Source organism: Pristiophorus japonicus, chromosome 19, assembly GCF_044704955.1.
Source record: "Pristiophorus japonicus isolate sPriJap1 chromosome 19, sPriJap1.hap1, whole genome shotgun sequence".
Taxonomy (NCBI): Eukaryota; Metazoa; Chordata; class Chondrichthyes; family Pristiophoridae; genus Pristiophorus; species Pristiophorus japonicus.
In genome coordinates this window covers 95552088-95565769 of record NC_091995.1, presented here as the reverse complement: position 1 = coordinate 95565769, position 13682 = coordinate 95552088, and the positions used below count along the sequence as shown (strand labels likewise).

Sequence of the window (13682 nt, the reverse complement as noted above, 5' to 3'; positions counted from 1 at the left end):
CATGCATTTGCCCACTCACCTAACCTATCCAAGTCGCTCTGCAGCCTCACAGCATCCTCCTCGCAGCTCACACTGCCACCCAACTTAGTGTCATCCGCAAATTTGGAGATACTACATTTAATCCCCTCATCTAAATCATTAATGTACAGTGTAAACAGCTGGGGCCCCAGCACAGAACCTTGCGGTACCCCAGTAGTCACTGCCTGCCATTCTGAAAAGTACCCATTTACTCCTACTCTTTGCTTCCTGTCTGACAACCAGTTCTCAATCCATGTCAGCACACTACTCCCAATCCCATGTGCTCTAACTTTGCACATCAATCTCTTGTGTGGGACCTTGTCGAACACCTTCTGAAAGTCCAAATATACCACATCAACTGGTTCTCCCTTGTCCACTCTACTGGAAACATCCTCAAAAAATTCCAGAAGATTTGTCAAGCATGATTTCCCTTTCACAAATCCATGCTGACTTGGACCTATCATGTCACCTCTTTCCAAATGCACTGCTATGATATCCTTAATAATTGATTCCATCATTTTATCCACTACCGATGTCAGGCTGACTGGTCTATAATTCCCTGTTTTCTCTCTCCCTCCTTTTTTAAAAAGTGGGGTTACATTGGCTACCCTCCACTCTATAGGAACTGATCCAGAGTCAATGGAATGTTGGAAAATGACTGTCAATGCATCCACTATTTCCAAGGCCACCTCCTTAAGTACTCTGGGATTCAGTCCATCAGGCCCTGGGGATTTATCGGCCTTCAATCCCATCAATTTCCCCAACACAATTTCCCGACTAATAAGGATTTCCCTCAGTTCCTCCTCCTTACTAGACCCCCTGACCCCTTTTATAACCGGAAGGTTGTTTGTGTCCTCCTTCGTGAATACCGAACCAAAGTACTTGTTCAATTGGTCCGCCATTTCTTTGTTCCCTGTTATGACTTCCCCTGATTCTGACTGCAGGGGACCTACGTTTGTCTTTACTAACCTTTTTCTCTTTACATATCTATCGAAAGTTTTGCAATCCGTCTTAATGTTCCCTGCAAGCTTCTTCTCGTACTCTATCTTCCCTGCCCTAATCAAACCCTTTGTCCTCCTCTGCTGAGTTCTAAATTTCTCCCAGTCCCCAGGTTCGCTGCTATTTCTGGCCAATTTGTATGCCACTTCCTTGGCTTTAATACTATCCCTGATTTCCCTTGATAGTCACGGTTGAGCCACCTTCCCTTTTTTATTTTTATGCCAGACAGGAATGTACAATTGTTCATCCATGCGGTCTCTAAATGTCTGCCATTGCCCATCCACAGTCAACCCCTTAAGTATCATTCGCCAATCCATCCCAGCCAATTCACGCCTCATACGTTCAAAGTTAGCCTTCTTTAAGTTCTGGACCATGGTCTCTGAATTAACTGTTTCATTCTCCATCCTAATGCAGAATTCCACCATATTATGGTCACTCTTCCCCAAGGGGCCTCGCACAACGAGATTGCTAATTAATCCTCTCTCATTACATCACACCCAGTCTAAGATGGCCTCCCCCCTAGTTGGTTCCTCGACATATTGGTCTAAAAAACCATCCCTTATGCACTCCAGGAAATCCTCCTCCACCGTATTGCTTCCAGTTTGGTTAGCCCAATCTATGTGCATATTAAAGTCACCCATTATAACTGCTGCACCTTTATTGCATGCACCCCTAATTTCCTGTTTGATGCCCTCCCGAACATCACTACCACTGTTTGGAGGTCTGTACACAACTCCCACTAACGATTTTTGCCCTTTGGTGTTCTGTAGCTCTACCCATATAGATTCCACATCATCCAAGCTAATGTCCTTCCTAACTATTGCCTTAATCTCCTCCTTAACCAGCAATGCCAACCCACCTCCTTTTCCTTTTATTCTATCCTTCCTGAATGTTGAATACCCCTGGATGTTGAGTTCCCAGCCCTGATCATCCTGGAGCCACGTCTCCGTAATCCCAATCACATCATATTTGTTAACATCTATTTGCACAGTTAATTTATCCACCTTATTGCAGATACTCCTTGCATTAAGACACAAAGCCTTTAGGCTTGTTTTTTTAACACTCTCTGTCCTTTTAGAATTTTGCTGTACAATGGTCCTTTTTGTTCTTTGCCTTGGGTTTCTCTGCCCTCCACTTTTCCTCATCTCCTTTGTCTTTTGCTTTTGCCTCCTTTTTGTTTCCCTCTATCTCTCTGCATTGGTTCCCATCCCCCTGCCATATTAGTTTAACTCCTCCCCAACTAGCAAACACTCCCCCTAGGACATTGGTTCTGGTCCTGCCCAGGTGCAGACCGTCCGGTTTGTACTGGTCCCACCTCCCCCAGAACCGGTTCCAATGCCCCAGGAATTTGAATCCCTCCCTGCTGCACCATTGCTCAAGCCACGTATTCATCTGCGCTATCCTGCGATTCCTACTCTGACTAGCACGTGGCACTGGTAGCAATCCCGAGATTACTACTTTTGAGGTCCTAACTCGCACCGAGTCCCGCTCGCCCATCACCCCCTGTGCTCGCTGACCTACATTGACTCCCGGTTAAGCAACGCCTCGATTTTGAAATTCTTAGCCCGAGATGTCTGCGCTCCTCTAATTCTGCCCTCTTGACCATCCCTGTTTATAATCGCTCCACCATCGGTGGCCGTGCCTTCTGTTGCCTGGGCCCCAAGCTCTGGAACTCCCTCCCTAAACCTCTGTTGGTCACCTGCGCTAATTTCTACTTGTGCGGCTCAGTGTCAAATTCCTTTCTCATAATACTCCTGTGAAGTGCCTTGGGATTTTACACAGGATTGCCCAGGATATACGGCCCAGAAACAGACCATTTGGCCCATGTTGACGTTTATGCTCCACTCGAGCCTCCTCCTGTCTTTCCTCATCTAAATCGATCAGCGTATCCCTCTATTCCCTTCTCCCCCATATCCTTGTCCAGCCTCCCCTTAAATGCATCGATATTATTCGCCTCAACCCCTCCCTGTGGTAGCGAGTTCCACATTCTCACCACTCTCTGGCTAAAGAAGTTTCTCCTGAATTCCCCATTGGATTTCTTGGTGACTGTCTTATATCGATGGCCTCTAGTTATGCTCTTCCCCACAAGTGGGAACACGCTCTCTGTATCCACTCTGTCAAAACCCTTCATCATTTTAAATACCTCTATTAGGTCACCCCTCAGCCTTCTTTTTTTTCCAAGCAAAATGAGACCCAGCCTGTTCATCCTTTCCTAATATGTATACCCTCGTATATCCTTGTAAACCTTCTCTGCACCCTCCCCAGTGCCTCGATATCTTATTTATAATATGCTTTGTAATTAGGTGTCCACGGAGTCCAGTTATATTTTATGCTGCTGGCTTTGAGCGCACACTCTCGAGCAGCGACCACTCCAGTGCCTCTACATCCGTTTTAACCAAACTAGTTTGCCGGAAACCAGGCGGGCACTTACACCGCCGACGTCCCGCGTCACTCTGCCCACCGCAGAGCAGAGGAGGACCTTTGGGCGGCCAGAGCCCGCAGGCTGGGCCCAGGGGAACGATCGCCAGGGAGGGCGATTTAGGAGAATCTTACGGGAGGGGAAGGGGCCGGAGGGGCACTCCCCAGAGACGAGAAGGAGATAGAGAGAGTCAAACAGAACGAGAGAGCTGGTGCGAGAGAGCAGAAAAAGCGAGCGAGAAAGAAACGACCTGCATTCATATAGCGCCTTTAGCTTAGTGAAACGTCCCAAGGTGCTTCACAGGAGTATTATGTGATTAAAAATTTGACACCGAGCCGCATAAGTAGATATTAGGGCAGGTGACCAAAAGCTTGGTCAAAGAGGTGGATTTTAAGGAGCATCTTGAAGGAGGAGAGAGAGATAGAGAGGAGGAGAGGTTTAGGGAGGGAGTTCCAGAGCTTGGGGCCCAGGCAACAGAAGGCACGGCCACCGATGGTGGAGCGATTATAATCAGGGATGGTCAGGAGGGCAGAATTAGAGGAGCGCAGACATCTCGGGGGGGGGGGGGGGGTTGTGGGGCTGGAGGGGGTTACAGAGATAGGGAGGGGGCGAGGGGCCATGGAGGGATTTGAAAACAAGGATGAGAATTTTGAAATCGAGGCGGATGCAGCTGGGGAGAGACGCAGCTGGAAGGAGGGAGAATGAGGAGAGATGGAGAGGGGGAGGGTAGGTAGAACGAGACACAGGGGGGAATTAGACCGAGAGCGGGTATGCGAATGTGTGAATGCATTGTTTATCGTAAGCAGCCCTGGCTCTGGCCCAACTTGTTCATCCACTTCAAGCGTAAAAGTGAGTTAAACCTTTCAGCCCATTTGCAAGATCCATTTCATCACTTAATTAGTTCTATAACCTTATGTGTTATCCATCTGTTTAAAGAATCCTTTCAATCTAATGAAGGACCTACAATGTCACTGGAACCCATCTATCCAAAATCACAGGCTGCCTCTCCTCGCTGGAGCTGACAGTGCAGTTACAGAGACCAAGTGCACACAGTTAAGAAGACTGTTTGATCATATTGCTTAAAATATCTTTTTATGTGATCTGCATTTTGCAGTTTATTCTCAACACTCTTCTGATTAACAACTTGCATTCATACAATGCTTTTAATGGAGTTAAAAATCCTAAGGCACTTGACATGAACGATTATCAGACAACATTTGACACCGAACCACATAAGGAGATATTCGAACAGGTGACCAAACACCCGGTCAAGGAGGTAGGTTTTAGGGAGAGCCTTAAAGGAGGAGAGAGAGGCGGAGAGGTTTAGTGAGGGAGTTCCAGAGCTTAGGGCTCAGGCAGCTGAAGGCACGGTGGCCAATGGTGGGGTGAAGGATATCGGGGACACGCGAGGCCTAAGGAGGGCTGGAGGAGGCTACCGAGGTAGGAATCAGTAACAAAGCCTCCAACAGCTCCTCGCTGTGCTTGCAAACTACCGCCCCATCTCCAAGCTCCCTTTCCTCTCCAAAGTCCTTCAACGTGTTGTTGCCCTCCCAAATCCGTGCCCATCTTTCCCGCAATTCCATATTTCACTCCCTCCAATCTGGTTCCCGCCCCTGCCACAGGACCGAAACGGCTCTCGTTAAAGTCACAAATGACATCCTTTGTGACTGTGACAAAGGCAAACTGTCCCTCCCCGTCCTTCTCGACCTGTCTGCAGCCTTTGACACGGGTGACCACTCCATCCTCCTCCAACGCCTCTCCACCATCGTTGGGTGGGACTGCACTCGCCTGGTTCCATTCTTATCCATCGACTCATAGCCCGAGAATCTCCTGCAACCACTTCTCTTCCCGCCCCCGCATCGTTACCTCTGGTGTCCCCCCCCAAGGATCTATCCTTGGCTCCTCCCATTTCTCATCTACCTGTTGCCCCTTGGCGACATCATCCGAAAACACAGCGTCAGTTTCCACGTGTACGCCCAGCTCTACCTCACCCCCACTTCTCTCAACCCCTCCACAGTCTCTAAATTGTCAGACCGCTTGACCCACATCCAGTTCTGGATCAGCAGCAATTTTCTCCAGTTGAATATTGGGAAGACCGAAGCCATTGTTTTCGGTCCCCGCCACAAACTCCGTTCCCCAGCCACCGACCCCATCCCTCTCCCCAACTCCTGTCTGAGGCTGAACCAGACTGTTCGCAACCTTGGTCTCATATTTACCCCAAAATGAGCTTCCGGCCACATATCCGCACATAACTAAGACCACCTATTTCCACCTCCGTAACATCGCCCGTCTCCGCCCCTGCCTCAGCTCATCCGCTGCTGAAGCCCTCATCCGTGACTTTGTTACCTCCAGACTTGACTATTCCAACGCACTCCTGGCTGGCCTCCCACATTCCACCCTACATAAACTAGAGGTGATGCAAAACTCGGCTGCCCCGTGTCCTAATTCGCACCAAGTCCCGCTCACCCATCACCCCCTGTGCTCGCTGCCCCGTGTCCTAATTCGCACCAAGTCCCGCTCACCCATCACCCCCTGTGCTCACTGACCTACATTGGCTCCCAGTTAAGCAACACCTCAATTTCAATATTCTCATCCTTGTTTTGAAATCCCTCCATGGCCCTCGCCCCTCCCTATCTCTGTAATCTCCTCCAGCCCCACAACCCCCCGAGATCTCTGCGCTCCTCTAATCCTGCCCTCCTGACCATCCCTGATTATAATCGCTCCACCATCAGTGGCCATGCCTTCTGTTGCCTGGGCCCCAAGCTCTGGAACTCCCTCCCTAAACCTCTCCGCCTCTCTATCTCTCTTTCCTCCTTCAAGACGCTCCTTAAAATCTACCTCTTTGAACAAGCTTTTGGTCACCGGCACTAATTTCTCTTTATGCGGATCGGTGTCAAATTTTTTTATCTCCTGTGAAGCGCCTTGGGACGCTATATAAATACAAGTTGCTATATAAATACAAGTTGTTGTTGTTATGTTATTGTGCAGCCTTCTGTTATCCACTGGCGATGCCAGCTCACCAACACTAGCTCATGCACAGACTCCCCGCATACACGTGTTTTTCCTTTCGACGACTGATCTTCTCTCCTCCTCCCCTCTCTGTGCTTCACCCCATGGAAGCCAATGCCCTCGAGTGCCTTGTCCAACGGGACGCACTCCAAAGAGTGAGCCATGTCAGTGTGCGTCGGCAGGTTATGGTCCATCAGCGCCTCCCAAACTCGCGACCTCTACCACCTCTAAGGACAAGGGCAGCAGGTGCATGGGAACACCACCACCTCCACGTTCCCCTCCCAGTCACACACCATCCTGACTTGGAAATATATCGGCCGTTCCTTCATCGTCACTGGGTCACAATCCTGGAACTCCCTCCCTAACAGCACTGTGGGAGCACCTTCACCACACGGACTGCAGCGGTTCAAGAAGGCGGCTCACCACCACCTTCTCAAGGGGCAATTAGGGATGGGCAATAAATGCCGGGCTTGCCAGTGGCCCAAGAAGGTATATAAAATAATTTCTGACAGCAGACTGGGCATCACAGTCACAAGTGCCACTGTCCGTGCCCAGTGTCCGCCCTTTCCATGGGCTCAGTGGGCAGCACTCTCGACTCTGAGTCAGAAGGTTGTGGGTTCAAGTCCCACTCCAGGGACTTGAGCACAAAAATCCAGGCTGACAAACCCAGTGAAGTACTGAGGGAGTGCTGCACTGTCGGAGGGGCAGTACTGAGGGAGTGCTGCACTGTCGGAGGGGCAGTACTGAGGGAGTGCAGCACTGTCGGAGAGGCAGTACTGAGACAGTGCCACACTGCCGGAAAGGCAGTACTGAGGGAGTGCCGCACTGCCGGAGGGGCAGTACTGAGAGAGCGCCGCACTGTCGGAGGGGCAGTACTGAGGGAGTGCTGCACTGTCGGAGGGGCAGTACTGAGGGAGTGCAGCACTGTCGGAGAGGCAGTACTGAGGGAGTGCCACACTGCCAGAAAGGCAGTACTGAGGGAGTGCCGCACTGCCGGAGGGGCAGTACTGAAGGAGCGCCGCACTGTCGGAGGGGCAGTACTGAGGGAGTGCTGCACTGTCGGAGGGGCTGTACTGAGGGAGCACCGCACTGCCGGAGGGGCAGTACTGAGGGAGCGGCGCACTGTCGGAGGGGCAGTACTGAGGGAGTGCTGCACTGTCGCAGGTGCCGTCTTTCGGTTGAGACGTTAAACCGAGGCCCCGTCTGTCCTCTCAGGTGGATGTAAAAGATCCCATGGCACTATTGCGAGGAAGAGCAGGGGAGTTCTCCCCGGTGTCCTGGGGCTAATATTTATCCCTCAACCATCATCACTAAAAAAACAGATTATCTGGGTCATTATCATATTGCTGTGTGTGGGAGCTTGCTGTGCACAAATCAGCTGCCGAATTTCCCACATTACAACAGTGACTACACTTCAGAAAGTGCTTCATTGGCTGTGAAGCGCTTTGGGATGACCTGAGAGGTCGTGCAAGGCGCTACATAAATGTAAGTCCGTTCTTAAAAATCTCATGATACTCCCGTGAAGCGCCTTGGGACGTTTCACTACGTTAAAGGCGCTATATAAATACAAGTTGTTGTTGTTGTTGTAATGCTGAGGGGCGTTACCTGCTGGTCGATGGAGACAGCGTCCAGGCCGTGGTACATGATGTTGACCCAGCCGTCCTTCGAGGCGAGCACGAAGAGTGACATCAGAGCCTGCGGTGAGAAGGCAAAGATAACGTTTGCAACACGGCTGATGGCTGCTCCGTGACAGCTCCCACCCTAACATCAGCACAACGCAGCAATGCTTGGAACAGTCCAGGAACGTTCGATCCCACCCCCCGCCCCCCCCCCGACTCCCCCGCCCCCCCCACCCCCCCCCCCCCCGCCATAACTAGCTCACTTCTTTCCAATCGATCAACGGCGTCAAAAATTACCTTCATTTAAAGGGACAACCACATTTGTCAAATCAGTCAGAAAATCAATTTACCAAACTAATAAACGAGAGGAATACGAGAGTTGGATGCAGAGAGGATGTTTCGCCTCGTGGGGGAAACTGAAACTAGGGAACATAGTCTCTGAATAAGGGGCCGCCCATTTAAAACAGATGAGGAGGAATTTCTTCTCTCAGAGGGTCGAGAATCTGTTGAATTCTCTGCCCCCAGAGAGCTGTGGAAGCTGGGACATTGAATATATTTAGAACATAAGAATATAAGAATTAGGAACAGGAGTAAGCCATCTAGCCCCTCGAGCCTGCTCCGCCATTCAACAAGATCATGGTTGATCTGGCCGTGGACTCAGCTCCACTTACCCGCCCGCTCCCCGTAACCCTTAATTCCCTTATTGGTTAAAAAAATTCCCTTATTGTTAAGGTGGAGATAGACACATTTTTGAGCGATAAGGGAGTCAAGGGTTATGGGGAACGGGCAGGGAAATGGAGCTGAGGCCAAGATCAGATCAGCCATGTTCTTATTGAATGGCGGAGCAGGCTCGAGGGGCCGTATGGCCGACTCCTACTCCTATTTCTTATGTTCTTATGTTCTAGGAATACAATCAAGGAACATAATGTTCGCCTAAATCCCAATATAATCATTCTTTCTAAATTACCAGCTGTAAAGTTTAATGCTGTGACAGAAGGGGGATTCTGGTCTCCTTACCTAAGGAAGGATATACTTGCCAGAGAGAGAGTGCAACGAAGGTTCACCAGACTGATTCCTGGACTGGGGGGATTGTCCTATGATAGAGATTGAGTAGACTAGGCCTATATTCTCTAGAGTTTAGAAGAATTGATCTCATTGAAACATACACAATTCTTACAGGGCTTGACAGGGTAGATGCAGGGAGTGTGTTTCCCCCGGGCTGGGAAGTCTAGAACCAGGGGTCACAGTCTCAGGATAAGGGGTCGGCCATTTAGGACTGAGATGAGGAGGAATTTCTTCACTCAGAGGGCTGTGGAGGCTCAGTCGTTGAGTATATTCAAGGCCGAGATCGATAGATTTTTGGATATTAAGGGAATCGAGGGATATGGGGATCGGGCGTGAAAGTGGAGTTGAGGTCGAAGATCAGCCATGATCTCATTGAATGGGGGAGCAGGCTCGAGGGGCCGAATGGCCGACTCCTGCTCCTAATTCTTATGTTCTTATTGTTATATATGTATAGAAACATAGAAACATAGAAAATAGGTGCAGGAGTAGGGCATTCGGCCCTTTGAGCCTGCACCACCACTCAATAAGATCATGGCTGATCATTCCTTTAGTACCCCTTTTCTGCTTTCTCTCCATACCCCTTGATCCCTTTAGCTGTAAGGGCCATATCTAACTCCCTCTTGACTATATCCAATGAACTGGCATCAACAACTCTCTGCGGTAGGGAATTCCACAGGTTAACAACTCTCTGAGTGAAGAAGTTTCTCCTCAGCTCAGTCCTAAATGGCTTACCCCTTATCCTAAGACTGTGACCCCTGGTTCTGGACTTCTCCAACATCGGGTACATCCTTCCCGCATCTAACCTGTCCAGTCCCGTCAGAATCTTAATCGTTCCTATGAGATTCCTTCTCATCCTTCTAAACTCCAATGTATAAAGGCCCAGTTAATCCAGTCTCTCCTCATATGTCAGTCCAGCCATCCCTGGAATCAGTCTGGTGAACCTTCGCTGCATTCCCTCAATAGCAAGAACATCCTTCCTCAGATTAGGAGACCAAAACTGAACACAATATTCCAGGTGTGGCCTCACTAAGGCCCTGTACAACTGCAGTAAGACCTCCCTGCTCCTATACTCAAATCCCCTAGCTATGAAGGCCCACATACCATTTGCCTTCTTCACTGCCTGCTGTACCTATATGCCAACTTTCAATGATTGATGAACAATGACACCCAGGTCTCGCTGCACCTCCCCTTTTCCTAATCTGCCACCAATCAGATAATATTCTGCCTTCGTGTTTTTGCCCCCAAAGTGGATAACCTCACATTTATCCACATTATACTGCATCTGCCATGTATTTTCCCACTCACCTAACCTTTATTCTGTATAGCCACCAGAGGGCTCATACCCTGGAGTCCCAAGGGATCCCATAATCCCTTGGGAGCACAGGTATTTAAGGAGGCCTCACAGGTTGGAGTGGCACTCTGGAGACCTGCAATAAAAGACTAAGGTTGCACTTTACTTTGAGCTCACAGTGTTCAGTCTGACTTTTTCTCCATACATAACACTTATGTTATGTAATGTGGGGTGAGGATGCCCCTTTAACTGATTATTCAACAGACGCTGCCAATGCCACGTTGTTAGAAATGGTTTCTCCACTCTGTTTACATACAGCCAGCGTGCGGACATGACCCAGCTCCTTGACGGGTTGGTTGTTTTGCTGTGTCCTGTAATTTTCTCTCACCCTAACACCACGCACGTTAGCATGTAACCATTGGATCCAGATATTGGCTCCTTTCTAAAACATTCCCCCTTTCCTTTAGCTGCTCCCTCCGCCCCCCCCCTCGCCCCCCCCCCCCCATCCTCCCCAACCTTGTGGCTTGTCGCGATCTCCGGCCGAGAGGGCAGGTGACCAGGTCCCTCGAGCTTTGCTCAGGGGTCGCTGATCAATCAGCAGATACAAGAAACGCGAGTGGCTGAGATAGCGCTCCATCACTCGCGTCCTCCCAGATCTCACCATGGATCAGAATCTGCTATTTTCCATTTACTACATTTACTGATAAGCCACCCATGACAGACACTGGTGTAATTTCCCACATTACAACAGTGACTACACTTCAAAAGTTGGCTGTAAAGTGCTTTGAGACGTCTGGTGGTCGTGAAAGTCTTTCTTTCTTACATCTCCAATGATCAATAATAACTGATACACTGCCCATTACATCCCCAATGATCAATATACATAAGAACAAAATAAATAGGAGCAAAGGTCGGCCATTCGGCCCCTCGAGTCTGCTCCGCCATTCAATGAGATCATGGCTGATCTGATCTTGGCCTCAGCTCCACTTCCCCGCCCGCTCCCCATAACCCTTGACTCCCTTATCGTTCAAAAATCTGTCTATCTCCACCTTAAATATATTTACTGATCATCGGGGCAGTAATGGGTGGTATAGGAACACAGGAGCAGGAGTCGGCCATTCAGCCCTCGAGCCTGTTCCGCCACTCAATGAGATCACGGCTGATCTGTGATGTGACCTAACTGCATATGCCCGCCTTTGCCCCACATCCCTTAATACCTTTCGTTTACAGAAAGCTATCAACATCCGAGTTAAAATTAACAAATTGATCTAACTTCAATTACTCTTCGCAGAAGAGAGTTCCAAACTTCTACCATCACAGCCCCGATGTTAAATATTTACTGATATACGGCCTGTTCCAGCCCCGATGTTAAATATTTACTGATATACCGCCTGTTACAGTCCCGATATTAAATATTTACTGATATACTACCTGTTACAGTCCCGATATTAAATATTTACTGATATACTGCCTGTTACGTCCCGATATTAAAGATTTACTGATATACCGCCTGTTACAGTCCCAATGTTAAATATTTACTGATATACTGCCTGTTACAGTACCGATGTTAAATGTTTACTGATATACTCCCTGTTACAGCCCCGATGTTAAATATTTACTGATATACGGCCTGTTACAGCCCCGACGTTAAATATTTACTGATATACCACCTGTTACAGCCCCGATGTTAAATATTTACTGATATACTCCCTGTTACAGCCCCAATGTTAAATATTTACTGATATACTGCCTGTTACAGTACCGATGTTAAATATTTACTGATATACGGCCTGTTACAGCCCCGATGTTAAATATTTACTGATATAAGGCCTGTTATAGCCCCGATGTTAAATATTTACTGATATACCACCTGTTACAGCCCCGATGTTAAATATTTACTGATATACCGCCTGTTACAGCCCCGATGTTAAATATTCAGTGATATACGGCCTGTTACAGTCCCGATGTTAAATATTTACTGATATACCGCCTGTTACAGCCCCGATGTTAAATATTTACTGATATACTGCCTGTTACACCCCGATGTTAAATATTTACTGATATACGGCCTGTTACAGCCCCGATGTTAAATATTTACTGATATACCACGTGTTACAGCCCCGATGTTAAATATTTACTGATATACTGCCTGTTACAGCCCCGATGTTAAATATTTACTGATATACGGCCTGTTACAGCCCCGATGTTAAATATTTACTGATATACCGACTGTTACAGTCCCGATGTTAAATATTTACTGATATACCGCCTGTTGCAGCCCCGATGTTAAATATTTACTGATATACCGACTGTTACAGTCCCGATGTTAAATTTTTACTGATATACGGCCTGTTACAGCCCCGATGTTAAATATTTACTGATATACCGTCTGTTACAGTCCCGATGTTAAATATTTACTGATATACTGCCTGTTACACCCCGATGTTAAATATTTACTGATATACTGACTGTTACAGTCCCGATGTTAAATATTTACTGATATACCACCTGTTCCAGCTCCAATGATAAATATTTACTGATATACGGCCTGTTACAGCCCCGATGATCAGGAACACCAGCTGTTGTGGGAGTCACAGAGAATTCCATACCTGTCCGAGGTTGTCAAAGTTGTACTTGTGATGGATCCACTTGTAGTTGGCCAGAATGCAGTCGGACCTGTTGGTGACGTTGCGAGTATCGTCCCCCTGGCAGTAGTAGAACTTGCCTTTGAAGAGCTGAAAGAGTCAAAGGGCAGCATTATTGGGACTGTATCTTCCCCGGGGAAACGAGGATTCCGGGGCTGATTTCCCGTCGGACAATGTGATGCCAGCCTTGCAGGAGCCGTGACCATCTCTATCCCAGCCCAGGTTAGTCCTACACAGGTGGGGAGGCTTTTGTGAGGTTCCGCAACCTGTACGATGGAGGGGGGGGGGCCCTGGTGGGGGGGGGTGGGGTGGGGGGAAACGCCCATGCCAAATGGACATGAAGATCCGCCTGGGGGTCAATCCGATATTCTGAGCTGGAGCTCCAGTCTACCCTCACCGGGTCTCGTCGGGAGCGGGATGCGAACCCGGGACCCTTTGACTCAGGGGGCAGGAATGCTGGCACTGAGTCAAAGGCTGGCTCCGTCGATGGGATGAAGTGGTCCCAGCGGGTAGCACACTCACCTCTGAATCAGAAGGTTATAACCTAAGAACACAAGAAATAGGAGCAGGAGTCAGCCATTCGGCCCCTCGAGCCTGCTCCGCCATTCAATAAGATC

At 48.7% G+C, this 13682-nt stretch overlaps 1 protein-coding gene across 1 annotated transcript in view; it reads right to left on the bottom strand.

Annotated features, from left to right (window-relative positions):
* The window catches only part of LOC139230545 (voltage-dependent T-type calcium channel subunit alpha-1I-like), a 240618-nt gene that overhangs the window by 47104 nt on the left and 179832 nt on the right, over positions 1-13682 (bottom strand). Inside the window, exons 21-22 of the mRNA XM_070862381.1 lie at positions 13030-13155; positions 8051-8140 (exon numbers count right to left, since the gene is read on the bottom strand). Coding sequence (XP_070718482.1) covers positions 8051-8140; positions 13030-13155 — 216 coding nt within the window. The remainder of the gene's footprint in view (positions 1-8050; positions 8141-13029; positions 13156-13682) is intronic.